General features: G+C 33.8%; 1 protein-coding gene across 7 annotated transcripts in view; it reads left to right on the top strand.

Annotated features, from left to right (window-relative positions):
* KTN1 (kinectin 1) overlaps window positions 1–18,657 on the top strand; it is an 88,657-nt gene that overhangs the window by 50,184 nt on the left and 19,816 nt on the right. For 3 of the 7 annotated variants that reach the window (XM_029950570.1, XM_029950568.1, XM_029950571.1), the window contains 15 exons: window positions 2,403–2,437; window positions 2,855–2,945; window positions 3,608–3,676; window positions 4,290–4,327; window positions 5,003–5,093; window positions 5,244–5,312; window positions 6,589–6,626; window positions 7,758–7,848; window positions 7,925–7,993; window positions 8,461–8,498; window positions 10,622–10,712; window positions 12,900–12,968; window positions 14,000–14,037; window positions 15,735–15,825; window positions 17,856–17,942. In XM_029950570.1, the coding sequence (XP_029806430.1) occupies window positions 2,403–2,437; window positions 2,855–2,945; window positions 3,608–3,676; window positions 4,290–4,327; window positions 5,003–5,093; window positions 5,244–5,312; window positions 6,589–6,626; window positions 7,758–7,848; window positions 7,925–7,993; window positions 8,461–8,498; window positions 10,622–10,712; window positions 12,900–12,968; window positions 14,000–14,037; window positions 15,735–15,825; window positions 17,856–17,942 (1,005 nt within the window). The remainder of the gene's footprint in view (window positions 1–2,402; window positions 2,438–2,854; window positions 2,946–3,607; window positions 3,677–4,289; window positions 4,328–5,002; window positions 5,094–5,243; window positions 5,313–6,588; window positions 6,627–7,757; window positions 7,849–7,924; window positions 7,994–8,460; window positions 8,499–10,621; window positions 10,713–12,899; window positions 12,969–13,999; window positions 14,038–15,734; window positions 15,826–17,855; window positions 17,943–18,657) is intronic. The other 4 variants (XM_029950569.1, XM_029950573.1, XM_029950574.1 and 1 more) reach the window with 2 other exon arrangements.

The raw sequence follows: 18,657 nt of genomic DNA, 5'->3' as shown, positions 1-18,657 counted from the left end.
TGTGGATAGAGATACAAATAAATCAGTTACTAAGATCTCATTTATTCAGAATAAAATAAAACTTCTGGGGATGCTGGGTTCTGAGGTATCCTTTTTACTGTCTTTCGTTCTTTTTTAGCTCTTTTAAACAAAGCAGCATTTTCATTCTTATTCTAGTAGTTTTGAAGATTCAATGATCAGGATTATTAAGTAAAAACTATAGGAGTAGGAAATTTTTTCTCTTTGCCCTGTTTTCTGGTTGTATAGAATTGCAGAATAAAATGTAGTTTTGGAGATCATCCAGAGAGAACAAAATTGGATTGGATTAGGCCAATTATGTATAAAATAAGAAGGTTGAATAGATGCTAAGCTGGTCAGTTTTCTAGAACTGAGTATTTGATGAGCTCTTGACCAAGAATACTTGTTACACTGTAACCTTGTTAAAGGAAATTGATTTTATTATATCTACTTATGAATGGAGTCTATGCTGGATACTCTCCTACATGCTGAGGCTATAGACATGAATGAGACTTGGTTCCTGCCCTCAAGAATGTGGCTTAGTGTGGAGATAGATGTGTAACACGGAAAAGTCTGATGAATAAAATTATTGAACTGTGCTATATATTTAGAAGAAGAGATAATGAGTTAATTCCATATGGAGGAGAGAGAGGCTGAAGAGGCACCACAGAGAAGGGACAGCTAAACCCAATATTGAAAAAATGGCCTTGAATTTTTCCAACAGCTGAGGGGACACAGTGTTAAAAATCATGGCAGTGTATGACCAGACTGGTGTATTCAGAATATATTGACATGTTGTCAAAGCACAAAGTATGAGGTGTAAAGAGTGGAGAAAGATTGCCTAGGGCCCAATCATGAAGGACTTTGTATGCTGTGTAAGGACCATGAACGTGATCTAGCATGTTCGTAAAACCTTGAAGAATATTACAAGGATGAAAATAACATTTTGGATCACTCTGGTAACAATGAAGTGTGTGAATTTGTGTGGGGGAGAAGTATGTAGGATTAAAAATATAATTCAGTAAATGATTAAGGTGCAAATAATAGTGTTAAGTTTTTTTTTCTCCCAGTTGAGATATAATTGACATACAACAAATTAGTTTCAGGTGTACAGCATAATGACTTCTTTGTGTATAGAACATGAAATGATCATAAGTCTAGTTGTTAACATCCATCACCATGAATATTTATAAATTTTTTGTTAAATCTTTATGTGAGATGGCATTCATCAAAAATAAAGATGGACAAAATCAATCTTGATAAAAGATTTATAAACTTATTACATGATTTATTTTCATAGTTTATAAACCTGACTTAATATACTTTTGACAGGTCCTGTTTCTTTTCTGATGATAAGAAAATTTTTTCCATTGGAAAGTTCTGCCTGTACCTCTCACAAAATAGTCCTTACAGACTATATGCAGAGAAAAGGATTGTATGGTATTTTGATATTTGAGATGAGGGAAGCAGAGAGCCTAACCACAGGCATTCAAGAAAAAGGGGGTTAATTTTAGAAATATGTAGGAGATAAAGTCTTAGGACTTGGATTTGGCAATGGAAAAATTAATAGTATTTTTGAAAAATGATTATAATAAAATTGGGGAAGAGGAAGAAACTAGCAAAATTAGGAGAGTGCCAGTAGAAATTGAGATGGACAGGGAAAATGTTTAAGACCCCAAGCGTGTTTTGGTGGGCGGCTTAGCTGCCTGAAGGGTTGAGAATGCCAGGGGGAAGGAAGCCCCTCTGGACACAGATCCTAGCAGTGGGGACTTGTGTGTTTCCGGGGAGGTGCTAGAAGGAAAGTGGTTAGAAGTAGAAGTCAGTTTTCATGTTTTAATGGTTTACAAGGAGAATTTGTTCATGTGCTGCTTCTGCAATTTACAATCAGTTTTAAAACATTCTATGTATTGTGTAAGTGGCAGTCACATAGTATCTACATGTTAAAAATTCATTGATTTGTACACAGGATTTTTGCACTTGCCCATATAAATGTTGTATCATAGTTTTTAAAAAGTCAAAATAGTCAATTATAAGAATAAAGAACGAAGCCTCTTTCTTGGCCTTCAAGGCTTTAGAGCTTTGAGTTTTTATATTTGAAGAATTGATATAGAAGAAGCAACTTATCTTTTTGTTCTTTTTTCTTTTATAGTAATTAAAAAATTAGAATACCCCATATTATACTTTTTTCTATGCCTTTTTTGTAATTGCTTCTCTACTGTTTCGTGTGTTCTGGTTTAAATAGTTCTTTAATTTTTAGCAGTCTTCAAGTGTGTGTTGCCTTCCTAAATTTTGGATCTAATGAAAACTAAGTGATTTTCATAGAATTCTATTTCTAAACTAGTTTTAACCTCATCAAACTTGGTAAAATTAAACTTTTTCTTTTTTTTGGGTGATTTTTATCTTAGCCTAATAAAGATGTTGTGGAACAAATGGAAAAATGGTAAGAGTTTAAAATTTTCTTTTTATATTTTAATGACTCATTTCTAACAAATTTGAGGTAACAGGATTACTAACTATATTAATCTAGATTGTTAAAATGCTCTTTGTACTTCAAAATGGAAGAGCATGATATGCTGTTGATTGATTTGATTTGGGCTTACGTTAGGTTTGTGGCGTTCTGTGTGGTGGTGATTTTATTTGTGGAGGCTAGCATGTAGGCAGATATTACTTGAACACGTTTTACTTATTGTTAAAGAAACAGTACCCTTAGACCATGATCAGAGATTCTCACAAAACTTTCTAGAATTAAGTTTATAAGAAATGATGGACCCAGGAGTTGATTGATGTAAAATATTTAGCAGTGATAACATTTACCTTGAAAAATAGTTAATTCATATGTTTTAAATTTATAATTTAGCATTCAAGAAAAAGATGAGAAGTTGAAGACAGTGGAAGAATTACTTGAAACTGGACTTATTCAGGTGGCCACAAAAGAGGAAGAGCTGAATGTAAAGCATTTTATAGATTTGTTTTCCTTGTTTGGGTTAGTCAGTGAACATGAATGAGATTTACTATAATTTTAGATTCTCCCCCTAATTTTCAAAACTTCATAATAGTAACCACATCTTATGAATTTATCTTTTTTCATGAAATGTAACATTTTATGAGGAATACAAAGATGCACAGTTGATTGTAGCATTCACTTTCTTAATGGAATAGATACTCCCTACTTCCACCATTGCCCAAATCATAACCAAATGATAACTAGCAGACTTCATAAGTTAATGAAATAGTATTGGAAACCAGCAAAATGAGAGTCTACAGTTCTGTTTTTGATTATCATTAGCCTTAACTAACTAGATTTCTTCTTGCTGGAAGAAATGTTAAAAGATGTATTTGAGTTTAGGGGGAGAAATGACTTGAGTGGTATACAACATGCTCTTGACGTTGTGGAAACATAAGCAGAAATACTTGTGGGGATAAATGAATTAAAGCTCCATTTGGCTATATAGAAGTTAAAGAATTATAGACATGGGTGACAAGGAGATTTCTGAACCTTCCAGAGAGGGAAAGAAGCAGCTAAAGAAAAATGCAAAGCTAGGGTATTTTGAAGATAGCTAATTTTTTTTAGAAAGTTAAAGTATGTTGTGTTTATATGTCTTTGAAAAAGGCAATAAGAACAGAAAATTCATCTCTGACGAAAGAAGTTCAAGAGTTAAAGGCTAAGCAGAATGATCAGGTAATGTATTCAGGAGAGCCTGCAGCTGTTCTCTTTTAAACAATGGACAAGCCTCTTAGGTTCAAATAGAGCAAATCTCTTGTTAATTCCTCCCTTCACCAATGTGAAATTTGTCAATCAAAGTTTTCATCTGAAGATTACTGACTTAATTAACTGTACTAGAAGCTGCATTTTATTGAATGCTGACTTGTATGCCAGGCATTGGGTAAAGTGCTCTAGATAAGATGTCATTGCTGCTTAACTACAGCAATAGAAGGTTTTGAGTGTACAAGTATAATGCAAGACTCTAAATTAGAAGAAGCTCTCTGAAATTGGGCAGTTTCCTAGTTGGTTTTCCTTTTCATCTGGTTAGAATTATTAATTGAATAATTGTAACATGTTGATTTTTATTTTGGTCTACACTTAACTGTAAATAGCCTTAAAGCTACTTACTTTCAGAGTGCTTTTCATTTTTATCATTATGACATTTAAAAAAATCTAGAAGGAATTCTGGGGTTTACTTTTCTCATTTGGATTTTGGTATAGTGGAAAATTTAAGGATAATATACTTCTCTATTTCTGAAGTCATTTATATTTTGAGCAGATTACTAAGTAGTTACCCTCCTATTTCCAGGTTTCTTTTGCATCTCTAGTTGAAGAACTTAAGAAAGTGTAAGTGATGACCTTTTAAAACTGGTCTTTCTCTTTTGGTCCATTTCCTTAGTGCTCATAAATCTTGTTTTATCATGTAATTGAGGTAGTTGATGTATGTTAATAGTTTTACCTTCCACTCTAGAATTTTTTGCTGGTGGATTTAGAGAAGTTAGCTGTGCTTTCTTGGGGCAGTATGATCGCTAAAACCTCTATTTCTATAATTGATTCCATTTATTTTCTGAACTTCTGGCATCAAATTGCTAATTTTCTGTTGTTGCAGTAAGAACTACTTAAAAAAAACTTGTTATACTGGATAGAAAGATCATGTACCCACTTGAGGTGCGTGTAAGTTTGATGCCATTATTGTATAGAAGTTCTGCCACTGCTTTCAGAACTCTGGAAGCCAGTATTGTTGAGAGGAACTTGATTCTCCCTAGTGTCCCTCAGGGTACTCTTAATATTCCCTCTGCTCTTTCAGAGCATGTCACCTGCTTCTCTTTGTGTTTATTGCTTCCAGCCATCTGGTATATAATGATTAATTCTCATTTGGGAAGAGTTTTAAGTATTTTTTTTTCCTTGTCTGTAAGATACGTTGCTATCTTACTTAAAATGGGAAGAGTTAATTTGGATAGCCCCATTCATGATTTGGTGCTATTTTCTAATAAAGTCTAATACTGCATTTCTTCATCTAAGGATCCATGAAAAGGATGGAAAGATCAAGTCTGTGGAAGAGCTTCTGGAAGCGGAAGTTCTCAAAGTTGCTAATAAGGAGAAAACCATACAGGTACTGGGAGAGTGAAAATGTTGTGTTTTGTATTTTTGTTTATCAGCTTTAGTGAATATCATTTAATTTCATGTGTTTGTCTGTACATTGCATTTTATGTCAATTTCTATGTTTCCATTGTCCAATCTTGTCTGTTTTGTCATTGTCAAGGATTTGAAACAGGAAATAGAGGCTCTAAAAGAAGAAATAGGAAATATCCAGCTTGAAAAGGCTCAACAGGTAAAAATCTCAGAGCCATAGCATGACAGATTTGTTAGTGTATGTGTATTTATAAGCTATTTGGTTTTTTTCTTGTTACTCAGAAAAAAACTTTCGGTAGTGTGTTGTAAGTATTTTGGGTTATGTCCTTTTTATTTTTTGCCTGATTTGAAAAAGAGTTGTTGATATCAATATAATTTTTAACTTAAGTCTTAAAGATTCTTTTCTAGAAAGTTTTGTGTATTAATGTTTCATTTTAGTTTGCCAATTTAAATACAAAACAGTTTGGTAAATCTTTTCTTAACTTTTTTTTTAATTGCATGGAGTAAAATGTTTTGTTAAAGAATATTGCTCAACCTTTGCCTGTAGAAGCAAGTAAAACTTCACTGGGGGATTTTAGAGTTAGCTTCGGATTACTGGCCATACATGGGTTTTGGTGAATTTAATCTGATAAGGCTTCATTGAAAAAATGGTGAGATTGTGTGGAAGAGATGATTCATTCAGTCATCTAACAATTACTCAATGATATTTCCTGAATTCCTCCTACTTATGAAAGCACTGTGTTAGTGATTGAAAATAATTTGTTGAACAAAGCAGGGTATGATGAAAATAACAGTTCTCTAATACAGATTGAGAGATTAGGAAAGTCTCTTTGAGGAACTGACATCTAAGCCAAAATCTGAAGGGATAATGAGAAGAGAGCGGGGGATAAAAGGTACGGTTGAACTGCTGTATATGATGAAGAAAGCAGGACAAAGTAATGTTGAGTAGTTGTCCTTGAAGATTTGGAAGGAGAAGAGCTCTGATATGGTAGGGAGGTATATGTATAGTTAATAATCTAGTTTTCACAATTTGAGAATTAACACATTCAGACTTACTGTTCATAATTTTGTTACTTTTATTGTCATTGGAATCAAGAGAAGGCAAAATCAAAACACATCTCATTTTGGAATGAATAATTCAGATAGGATTTTTTTTTAATATTTATTTATTTTGAGAGAGAGTGAGCCTCTGAGCAGGGGAAGGGCAGAGAGAGCAGGGAGAGAAAGAATTCCAAGTAGGCTGCGCACTGTCAGCACAGAGCCTGAGGCAGGGCTTGGTCTCATGAACCCTGAGATCACCAACTGAGCTGAAATCAAGAGTTGGATGCTTAACTGGCTGAGCCAGCCAGGTGTCGCTGAGCTAGGATCTTTGTAATTTGAAGTGCATACCTTTTAAAGATTATTATGAGGCTTAAGGTGAATTGAAAGGATTATAAATTGCTTTTATTCTGAAAGCTGTTTTCTTTGTATTTCAGTTATCTACAACTTCTCAAATTCAGGAGCTTCAGAACTTGTAAGTACCATTTCTCTTGTTTCCTTTTAATATCTTTTTCCACATGTTAAATACAAGTATATACAAGTCAAATACAGATGAAATGCAATTATAATGAAACTCATAGCTTCTTTTTATTTAATTTCAAGTAACATTTTTAGGAATATGAAATTATCTCAAAAAGCTCTCATGGTCTTAAGTTTTCCATTGGGATTTAACTTACAGGTTTTTTTTGATGGGAATGGGGATAGAGTAGAATGTCTTATTTTTCATAATTTGTAATCTGAAAATTGACCTCAAATTGAGATGTTGCTCTTTGTCCATTTTGATAACCACTATTAAACTTGCTATATAATTCATAGCCATACCAGTGGTAATAAGCTGTCTAATTTTGCCGATACTGTCTTAAATAGACATCCCATATCCCATCTTGGATGAGGGTGGGGCTACCCTAATTTAATCCAAGAACCTTTTTTTTTGTAATTTTTTAATGGTTTTTATTTATTTTTGAGAAACAGAGAGAGGCAGCTCGAGCAGGGGAGGGTCAGAGAGAGAGAGAGAGAGAGAGAGAGAGAGAGAGAGAGAGAGAGAGAGAATCCGAAGCAGGCTCTAGGCTCTGAGCTGCCAGCACAGAGCCGATGCGGGACTTGAACCCACTAACCGTGAGATCATGACCTGAGCCGAAGCCGGACGTTTAACCCACTGAGCCACCCAGGCGCCCCTCAAGAACTTCTTTCTTGCTTTTTTAAATTTTTAATGTTTATTTATTTTTGAGAGACAGAGATAGAGCATAAATCGGGGAGGGGTATAAAGAGAGGGAGACACAGGACCTGGAGCAGGTTCCAGGCTCTGAGCTGTCAACACAGAGCCAGATGCAGGTTTTGAACCCAGGGACTGTGAGCTCATGATCTGAGCTGAAGTTGGACATTTAACCAACTGAGCCACCCAGGCGTCCCTGGAACTTCTTTCTTTAATCGTCCTATTCTTCTTATCTGCAAAATCATGTTGGCCTGTATACGTAAAATGTTTATTTTTTAGTTTATTTTATATCATCCTGGTCTGTAAATATAATCTAAAATCTACATCTGTAGTCTCCAGTAATTTTTGTTTGTGTAGTCCTATAACATTTTAACTGATACTTCTTATTGTCAGATTAAAAGGAAAGGAGGAACAGATGAATACCATGAAGATTGTTTTAGAAGAGAAGGAGAAAGACCTAGCCAATAGAGCGAAGTGGTTACAGGTGAGAAGTCAAAAACAAAAGTAAACACATTTTTTATACTTGAATATCAATTCAGTTCATACCAATTCTTTTTCAGGATCTTCAAGAGGAAAATGAATCTTTAAAAACTCATGTTCAGGAGATAACACAACATAACTTGAAAGAGGTATAGTATAAATAGATTACTAGCATATGACATAAAAAATGAGAAATCTTTTTTACTGTACTAGAAAATAGAGGTTCCTTGCGAGAAAAATTAGTGTATCATATTTTGTTGTTGTTGATAGAATAAATTAAATTTTATCTTTGTCAAGTCTTTCTGCCTGATTGGTCAACCTAATCTTAAAAACATTCATTACCTATCCTTTTTCAGATCGATTCTTAAACTCCTACTTAAGTATCTGTTTAGTTGGTATATTAATCTGTAATCCTTGAAGAGATGGATTTTAAAAATTGAGTTAAGGGAAGTTTATTCTGTCTTTGTTTTATAAATAGCCTAATTATAACATTTAATTATGTTTTTATTTTATTGATGAGTGATTGTGTGTGTGTGTGTGTGTGTGTGTGTGTGTGTGTGTGTTAGTAGTACTTGATCTTTTATGTTAGAATTAAAAATGTGAATCTATTTCTTAGGCATGTTCTGCATCACGATTTGAAGAACTTGAGACTGTGTAAGTATAATTTTGCCAGTATTTTAAAAGAGGAACTTCTCATTATTTTTCAGAAAGTACTTGAATGTTATATTGAGTTTCTTTTAAGTCATTTCTTGTTAAATTAGGAATTACGGCCCAGAGGCATAAAAGTGGAGTCTCTGGTATAATAAGAAAGAGGCCCTTTATTAAGTGCTTTCAGATATCTGGAGACTTTATCCTTTCCAAGCCCTTCAAACCCATTTTTTGACACCTTCTTTATGCTAATACAGACTGGCTTTATTTAAGGTCTTTTTTTAAAAACAAAGTATGCAGTTATTCTAAAGACAGGAAAAGTTTATTTCAAATTGAAATCATTGTGGTATTTGAAAGCGTAACAGCTCTGAATCAACCAGAAGATAATCCTAGTTAAAGTCTTGAAGATGATTGAATCTTTCGAAAAAAGTAACTTGCTTATTATTGAAGAGAATAGTATCTGTTGTCATATCAGTTTTGCTGTGCTGAATACTAAAAATATTAAATTGAATCAGTCTTTATAGATATTCATGCTAGAAAATTTTTATCTTATAAAGTGTGTTCTCTTAAGCTAAATCCGTCTACAGTAGTGAGAAAGATATCTGGACTTTATCTTTTTGACACGCTCTAAAATTACCTTCAAAAGATTTTGCTTTGATGTGATGCCATAAGTCTTTATTGATGTTTAAGAAGACGCCCTTTGAAACTCTTTAAAAGTAAGGTATTGAGGGTATTCGGTCATTGTCTTTATGAAGACAAAGGAGACTTCTCTTCTTGACCCTAGAATTCTTATTTGTGTAATGTAATTGTTTATCTTGGGGGCATTGTGTATGTGCTTTTGTTTCATTTGCTAATAGAAAGCTTGGAGACATATTTGTGGCCCATTTGTAATAGGTATTTAGGTCATTAGAGTATGTGTTTTTAGAATTATTGCTACATCACATTTTTTTTAAGTAATAGAATTTGGTGGGGGAAGCAATTTTAGGTTTACAGAAAAAATGGAGAGAAAAGTACAAAGTTCCTGTATACCCCCTTACCCCCACTCCATTTCTCTTACTTATTAAATCTTGCATTAGTGTGGTATGTTTGTTAGAATTGATAAAACAGTGCTGACATATTATTATTTACTAAAGTCTGTATTTTCCCTTAGGATTCACTCTTTGTGTTGTACGCTCTGTGTTTTGAGGAAGGTATAATGACATGCATCCATCATTACAGTATCATACAAAATAGTTTCACTGTCCTAAAAATCTCCTGGCTCTACCTGTTCTTCCTTTCTTCCTCTGACCCCCACCCTTCCAATCCCCAATTTTTGGCTACCACTGACTTCCATAAGTATTGTCTCCATAATTTTACCTTTTCCTAAATGTCATATAGTTGGAATCCTACAGAATTTAGCCTTTCAGAATGTCTTCTTTCACTTAGTATGTATTTAAGTTTTGCTGGGGGGTTCCCCCCCTGACTTTTAATCCTGTTCTTCGTGTGTGCTCTTGTGTCATTTTTCGTGTAGACTTATAAACATCTTGAAATATTCTACTTTCTACATTAATGTGGGATAAAAATACCTTTCAGTTCAACAAATATTTGAGAGCATGTTATGTCCCCTCTGGCACTGGGAATACTGAAATGACCAAGATGAGTGCCTGCCCTAAGGAAATGGATAAACAGACCATTTTAATAGCGTTAAGTGCCGTACTGGAGGTCTGTTGCTTAGGGTGACAAGGGCAATTGGGACTCACTTGAACTAGATAGAGTAAGACTTATATCTATGTTGGGTAAGGGAGAACCATATTAAATTATACATAGCATCTCTTCACAAAGGCTTGGGTATATTTTAAGTTCCGAGGTCAACTAATTATGGCTTTATTTATTTTATTTTAGATTTTTTTTCCTCCTAGATAAAGCCATATTTAAGAAATGTTAACTATGGAATAAACTATAGCAGTTTTATATTGTACTCTGAGTTGAGTGATTCTGGGAATAATATCTTATAAAACAAATCTATAAGTTGGTATAATATGGGGAGAAAGCTGTTACACGTTGTTTCTGCTTTTTTTTAAACAGATGATATCGAAGTCTGTCCTTTTTTATGTGTGTAACTGAATATGAGATCTTTGTAAAAATTTTAGGTTGAAAGAAAAGGAAAATGAAATGAAGAGAATAGAAACTATACTAAAAGAGAGGGAGAGTGATCTTGCTAGCAAAACAAAGCTGTTACAGGTGAATATACTTAATTAAAATTAATTATTGTGTAACTTGTTGTCTTTGCAGGTTTTAAACAATTTTAACTACACAAAAAATAGGATAGAGATTCTTTCCTCCCAAGCAGATACTGGGTCTCATTCCTAAAAAAACTATCAATTATTTGTATATCTTTTGAGAAAGTACCCATGCATAAAGTATGTGTGTAGGTGTGTACTTGTTTTTTAAACACACTGTGTTTAACCACACACATGTTGGTATTTGGCTTTTTTCACTCAGTTATTAATGTTTTTGAAATCTTTTCACATATGCACATTTCTGTCTTCAACTTTTTTTTTTAATATTTATTTATTTTTGAGAGACAGAGTGCGAGTTGGGGAGATAGGGAGAGAGGAGATACAGAGGATCCAAAGCGGGCTCCATGCTGACAGCAGAGAGCCCAGTGAGATCATGACCTGAGTGGAAGTTGGATGCTTAAGCTTAACTGATGTAGGCACCCCTCTGACTTCAACATTTAATGGCTTCATGGTATTCTCATGTATCATCATTTATATAACCAATCCTAATTTACAGATGCTTGGATTAGAGTTGTGTTCCCTACTAGAACAGTGAATATCCTGTATACACATTTTTAATACTTTTGCTAGTATATCTGTATTTTAAATTCCAGGAAGTGAAATTTTGGATCAAAGGTTTATGCAGTTTCTTTTTTCTTTTTTCTTTTTGAAAGAGGTAGTTAAAATTGAAAATCCATATATATCTCTTCATCTTCTTGTAGTTAATACTAACATACTTAACAGAACATTGATTTGAAATGATAGCAGATTTTCAATTTTTTTAAATGTTTATTATTGAGACAGAAACAGAGCATGAGCAGGGGAGGGACTGAGAGAGAGGGAGACACAGAATCCGAAGCAGATTCCAGGCTCTGAGCTGTCAGCACAGAGCCCGACATGGGGCTTGAACCCATGAACTGTGAGATCATGACCTGAGCTGAAGTCAGATGCTCAACCAGCTGAGCCACCCAGGCACCCCAAAATGATAGCAGATTTTAGATGGCTGCATTGTCCAACTGTGCTTGCTCACATTTCATGCTCCAAGTGTTGATTCTGTTAAATTCTCTCTCTCCCCAAGTGGATTAATTTTTAATTTTGTTAGATAATGCTAAGTCACCCTTCAAAACTGTTTTTACAAATTTATACCAATAGAGAGCCATTTCCTTTTCATCTTCTCCCAACATTGACAGAGATGAAAACATTTGATACTATGCTTGAAATCTGGTGGGAGTATTTTAATTTGCATTTGATTTTGAGAGAGGGTAAGTACTCTTCATTTGTCTATTAATGAAAGTTTTACTTACATTTTCCCTCTAGGTTGACTTTTTCTTATTAATTTATAACATTTTTTTGCATAATTAGGGAAATTATTAGCTTTTGTCATATGAGAAGTGATTTGTTTCCTTAAAGTTTTTTTAATTTCATTTGTATTTTCCCCTCCTTTTTGGAATTTTAAAATTTTTATGTACTCAAATATAAGTAATTTCCTGAGTATTATCTTGGAATGAAAGTTTATCTCTTATTCTGTGATCATAAAACTATTTCACATGTTTCGATATGTTTATAATTTACTTCTTTGATGTCTTATTCATATTTAATTTATGTGAGTAAGTTATGAGAATAACATTTCAACCTTGAAAAAAATGTTAGTCATATTATTAAATAATCCATATTACTTTACTGCAGTGGTTCTGTCCCCCAGGGGACATTTAGCAATATCTGGAGACTTTTTGGTTGTCACAGCAGGCGGAGAGCTGCTACTGCATATAGTGAATGGAGGCCTTGGATACTGCTAAGATCCTACAGTGTACAGGACAGGCCTGTCAGCAGAGAAATATCCAGCCCCAAATGTCACTAGAACTTGCCCTACTGATCTGAAATGTCACCCTATGCTAAATTCTTACAGGTATTTGGATCTGTTTCTGGATCCTGTTTTCTTCCAGTGAGACATGCCCACTCCCAGCTTGGTACTGAATAATTTAATTTTTCTAATCTTCTACCGTGTTTTAATATAGGGCTTAATACTTAAAATTCTCACTTAAAAATTATTATTTTAGAATTTTCCTGGCTTGTATGGTATGTTTCAAAAGTTTATATGGAAAATAAAAATCTCTGCACAGGTATTCATGTTTACATTTTTTAAATATAGGAAGTACAGGATGAAAACAAATTGTACAAATCTGAAATCGAGCAGCTTAAGCAACAGAACTACCAACAGGTGGGTACTGTTAGATAGCTTGCCTTTCATTTATGTAGTAAAAAGTTATATAATTCGTGACTGGCTATAAGTGTTCTTACCATTATGCCTTTTTATTGAGAATAAACTATGTTGTTTATTTATCAAATTTCTTTAAAAAATTTTGCTATGCCATATCCAAAATAATATAAATTTATAAGGTATAAACAAATAATACTACTATCTTCCAGCTCTATTACGTATCTGTGTGTGTTTTCAGATCCTCCAGAATGCTTTTATTAGGAAGTCATTTAAAATATTATAGTAATTAAATGTGGGTATATGCCATTTTCCCTTTCCCCCAAGTAAAAATACAAGTAATTGGAGAGAAACCAGGAAATGTGTAATATTATGAGTGATAGTTTACCACTGTTTAAAATACTTTTTCAAGGTATAATTCTGCTTGGTAAAAATAAAATGGAAATAGTTTTTTTTTTAAGATGTTACCAACATATCCTTTCAGTTATTTTCTGAATGTATATAAACTAGAAAGTATTATGAAGGGCAAAAGAATTCATCCCTCTCAAGGAAGGAGATTATAGTATAGTAGTTCAGTTTGAAAGATTATAATCATTAAGGAATGGTTATGCACTATGTTGTGTACTTTTACAGATTATGTAAAATTAACATTCTGTTACATGCAAGTTAACTTTTCTTAGTTTTTTTTTAAACTTCATGTATGTTATATTGACTTTTGGAAACTTAATATAGTCAAATATGAATTGTACAGTAGGAAAATTTAATGTATTAAAACTCAGTGCTTTCTAATAGTAGGAAGTTGATAAATACTTGTTAAATGAAGAATTTAAGTGTGTAGTGACAATGAATATTTGATTTCGTGCTCAGTACATTTTATAAATGTGTACATATTTTATTAAAATTACTTGGTGACAGACATACAGAAAATACAGTATTTTTACCTTTGTTGTCTTAATTTATATCTGAGAAGAGTTTAATTTTTTGTAGTCTTCTAGAAAGCTTTGCTTTGAAATAACATTTAACTCTTTTAATAGGCATCATCTTTTCCCCCACATGAAGAACTATTAAAAGTGTAAGTAATAATTTTGATTCACGGTTGGGGAAGTGGTAATTGTTTTTATTTGCCAAACAGTTCTCAGATAACCAGTTTAATCTAATTGTAAATGGCACCTTGTTTTTCTAATTCTATTTGGATTTCTTGAACCTGCAGGTCACTAGAGTTTATCTGTGCTCTTGGCTGAACTGATGTACCTTTTTATGGTGTTTAGAGTTTGGTTGAGGGAAATTTTGAGGTTTTTAGGCATTCAGGAAACATCTTAATAAAGTTAAGCTGTATTCAAGGCTTTATTTGCTTTACATTATCTCAGTTATCTTCCTGATATTGTTGTGGAATTGGGTGATGCAAGTTTAAGTTTCTGCTTCTGCATTTCATTTAAAAAATATTTTTAAATGTTTATTTTTGAGAGAGCAAGAGAGAGAGAGAGAGAGAGAGCGAGCAAGCAGTGGAGGGGCAGAGAGAGAGGGAGACAGAGGGTCCAAAGCAGGCTCTGTGCTGACAGTAGAGATCCTGCTATGGGGCTTGAACTCAGGAACCATGAGATCATGACCTGAGGGGAAGTCGGATGCTTAACCCACTGAGCCACCCAGGCGCCCCACTGCTTCTGCATTAAAAATTTCATCATCTTTATGGTTGCTATCTTTTAAGGGGACTTTTTTTACTGAAGCATTTTTCTTTCATTGTTGGCTTATATTTTTCTCTCAGAGGATACTTTTAAGGTTATTTCAGCTAACTTGGAATGTTCGAACATGCTAGATGTTAACCATACTAAGTATATTAGGTGATAAAAGTAAATTTCTTGCATCTTGAATCATTTAGGTTTCATTTAGGTAATCATAAGGTTGTTGGCTTACTGGTTTAGAATTATTTACTGGTAAATTTAGTCTGGAATTTGACTATATATAGCAAAGTCAGCAGACTTTTTCTGTAAATGGCCTTCAGTGAATATTTTAGTTTTTTGGGGCCTCAGAGTTCTGTTTCATAGTCTTTTTCTTTTTTCTTTTTGTAACAGTTCTTTAAAAATATAAAATAATCTTTTGGCTAGAGGGCAAAGAAGGACTGTGGTTTAGGCCTGGAGCCCTAATTGGCCAACCCCTTGTATAGAGCCTTATTCCTAAGAGCTGTTTGTAATTTAACTTTATATCCAAGCTGCTCTCAACTGTAACAATTGAATTGTGAATCTTTGCCATTGCTTTCTGCATTTCTGGTAATTAACTAATGCATTAGAACTAGAAAAACCTGAATCCTGATAATGTTATAAAAATAATGACACCTGCTTTACATTAATATCATACTTTGGTTGTGGGTTAGCCAAATAAACAAAGTCATAACTGATTTCATTACCTTTTGGAAAAGATATTTAAGGGAATGCCTCTACATCAGTTTTCACTCTTCTGAAAATAGCCACTTCACTGCCACAGACAAAAATAGAAACAACTTTAACTGCAGCAGTTCATATATTCATGAACTATTTCTTAAGGGGATGATTTCTCTTTAGCACAAATATCAGCATGTCATATTGCAAAAGTCATTTTTGAAAATAAGAATGCCATCAGGAATAGGTTTTCTGTGGTGACAGTTAACCGTAGTATTTAAAAGGGTTTGCCTGTTAATACATTCTGCAAAGCATCATCTACTTGCTGTTTTTATTTTGTAATAAATATCATGTTCACTGCCTAACTGTTGCTATGTGTATTCATGTTTTGGTTTAGAATTTCAGAAAGAGAGAAAGAAATATCTGGTCTTGAGAATGAGTTAGATTCTTTGAAGGAGGCTGTTGAACACCAGAGGAAGAAAAACAATGTAAGCAAATCTTGTCAGAATAAAACATTTCTTTTTATTATTTTACTGAAATATCATGCTTCAGAATTTTTTAAATTTACTTCTAGTGTAGATTTTTTCTTAATCTTTGTAAGAGAGTGCTGTTTTGTGTGTACCTTATTTGGGAGGATTGTTAGAGTAACTAGTTTATTAGAGAACATATATTTTAATGAATAAATGAAAAGACTAATTTGTACACTTCTAATTATAATTTTAAATATTTAAACTATATTACAGCTTCAGATTTTAATTTTTTATTAAAATACAATTGGCTTTTTTTGAACTTTTATTTGAAAAAATTCTTTCACCTCAATATTTTAAAATCAATTGTATTTCCTTTTAATTTGACTAGGCTGGCTTTTTTGTAAACTAAAAGTAACCCAGTATTGAAACTCAATATTTTCAGTAATTATGTCTTTCAGAGGCTTCTGGGACCTCCCTTTTTTTTTTTTTTAACTGAGAGGTGGTTCAAATTTTGGTAACTATGCATGTTAGAGGCCTCAGAACCTGAATATATTAACAGTATAATGGGAAGGGATAGTGCCCTAAGAAATATAAATCGTACTACTTCTACTGAATAGACAGTGACTTTAGACGATTTTTAAAAAAATTCTCTCTGACCAGGAGGTGACACCCGTAAGTAGAATCCAAACATTTCTTGCTAGAGAAGGAATTTTTGCACACAAAAATATGCTTACTAAGACTTGAGCAAGGTTAAAGATGTTCCTGAAGTCTCTAAGGGGCTATTGATTGATATGTGTTTTCCACTGAAAGTTTAATTTTCCAAAGTTTGCATTAATTTGTTAATTTAACATTAGTCAACATGTACTTGCACCCCAGAGTTTGTCAAAATTAGGTATGTGAATTGCCCTTTGTGTGTCTGTGTAACTTTACTAACAGCATCGCTTGTCCACAAAACCTATATATTTGAATTTGCCAATATATTGTTAACATCTTCACTGTGTTTTATTATCCGGATTCTGAGATGGGGAGGACGTAGTAATGCCAGTGCAATGCAGCAGCATTGCTGCAGGCATGGCAGTGTGTGAGAAGTGCCCAGATGCTGGAGGCCAGCAGATCGCAGCGTCAGTCCGTTCCAGCTCAGCCATTCCACCGGCTGTGTGCACTTGGCCAGATTTCTTAAATTATCCCAGCTGTGGTGTACACATCTATAAATTGTTGTGAGGATTAATGAGAATTTACCTGAAGCACCAAGTTCAGTGTTGGGCACATAAGTAAGCATTCAGTAAATGGTGATTATTGACTTTTTGTTTTTAATCTAATGTTTAGAATTTCTTAATCTCAAGAAAGACTGAAATGTAGCAGATTCTATGTACTTGTATTTGCTGATGAAATGCTGTTAAAATATAGATCTTTCAGAGTTCTGTTTCCGTTTCCGTTTGTTTCTCTTCCAAGAGAATGTAGTTTTATAGCTTTCTAGCCTCCCCATTTTCAGCCTTGATCAAGTGGCTCATATATTCATGTCAGGTCGCTTTGTGGCATACACGTGTGCAAGTGCAGTGACTATGTTATTCCTGGGTGGACTCAACATGCTTTAATTTGATAAAACCTATTTAGAGGGGAAAGTTTTATGCTGCAGTGGAAAGTCTGAGTGATAATGGGCCTTGTTTAAAAGCCACAATGTAAAGCTTTTTGCAATACTCCTATATTTTCTGTCCTTAATCCCCTAATATTTGATGTACCTGAAATCATTTTTATCTTGATTTGTGTGTTTTACTTTTGAATGCTTTCTTCTTTGTCACACATGCACAGTATTTACTCTGTAGTTGGCATATTTGGTGTGTATACTAAAACATGGGAAGTGGGCGTCTTTATTTTCTCATTCAGACTTCTAAACATTGCTTTTTATTTTTTTGCTAATATACATATTTCCCATTAAAATAATTTTGCAGTAACCAGCATTTAAATGCAGTGCAAAATACTGATGAAGTAAACAGCAAAAACCTTTCAATAATGGATAAACTGAAATCATTCTTTCTAAAAATGATTAGGACCTTCGGGAGAAAAACTGGGAAGCAATGGAAGCATTGGCATCAACTGAAAAAATGCTGCAGGACAAAGTGAACAAGACTTCCAAGGTTGTAATGCTAACTCCTAGAAGCAATCCACTGAACAGAGAAAATCTGCAGCTTGTCTTAAAATCAGACTAAAGCATTTAATTTTACTGCAATTTAAATATAAAATCTCTTATCATCCACATGATCATCTCTGTCATCTCTGCTTTTTTTTTCCATATAGTCTTCGAAGCTTTTATTTTGGGCATGCAGTTTGTTGTGATTACCTGATGTTGGAGCTTTGGTGATTATTGCTTTAAGCAGTAGAGTCTCAGGAGACCTCTGCTACCCGTGTAAGCTCTTGTCACTGTGTGCCTCGCGGGATGGTTAAGAGCTTTGGAAAAACCCTTGACCTCCCTCCCCCCCAAATCTAACTGAATTAACACACACATTTGAATACACGAACTCTCCTAGGTTCTTTGGGGCACACCAAGAGGGCTCACACAAGGTAGAAAATGATCAGAGTGTTAAGTACAGGGAAGGGATCAATTCTGGCTGGGTTGTTCCATAGAACGGACAAAATTAAAATTAAACTTTAGGTTTTGAAGTGACTGGACAGTAATGAGGCATGTGTTGTGTATAGTATGGGATAGTAATAGAAGGCATAATTCCTTTGACCGGAGCATATAAAGTACTCCTGAAACATAGAGCTCCCTCTTTCTTCGAAACAATAAAGGATATTCTTCCAGAGTTTAAGTTGTTGCATGGTTCCAAAAATTCTAATGAAATGTAATTGAGA

Source organism: Suricata suricatta, chromosome 9 (genome assembly GCF_006229205.1).
Source record: "Suricata suricatta isolate VVHF042 chromosome 9, meerkat_22Aug2017_6uvM2_HiC, whole genome shotgun sequence".
Lineage (NCBI taxonomy): Eukaryota > Metazoa > Chordata > Mammalia > Carnivora > Herpestidae > Suricata > Suricata suricatta.
The sequence above is the reverse complement of the archived record's forward strand: the minus strand, read 5'-3'. Positions and strand labels throughout refer to the sequence as shown.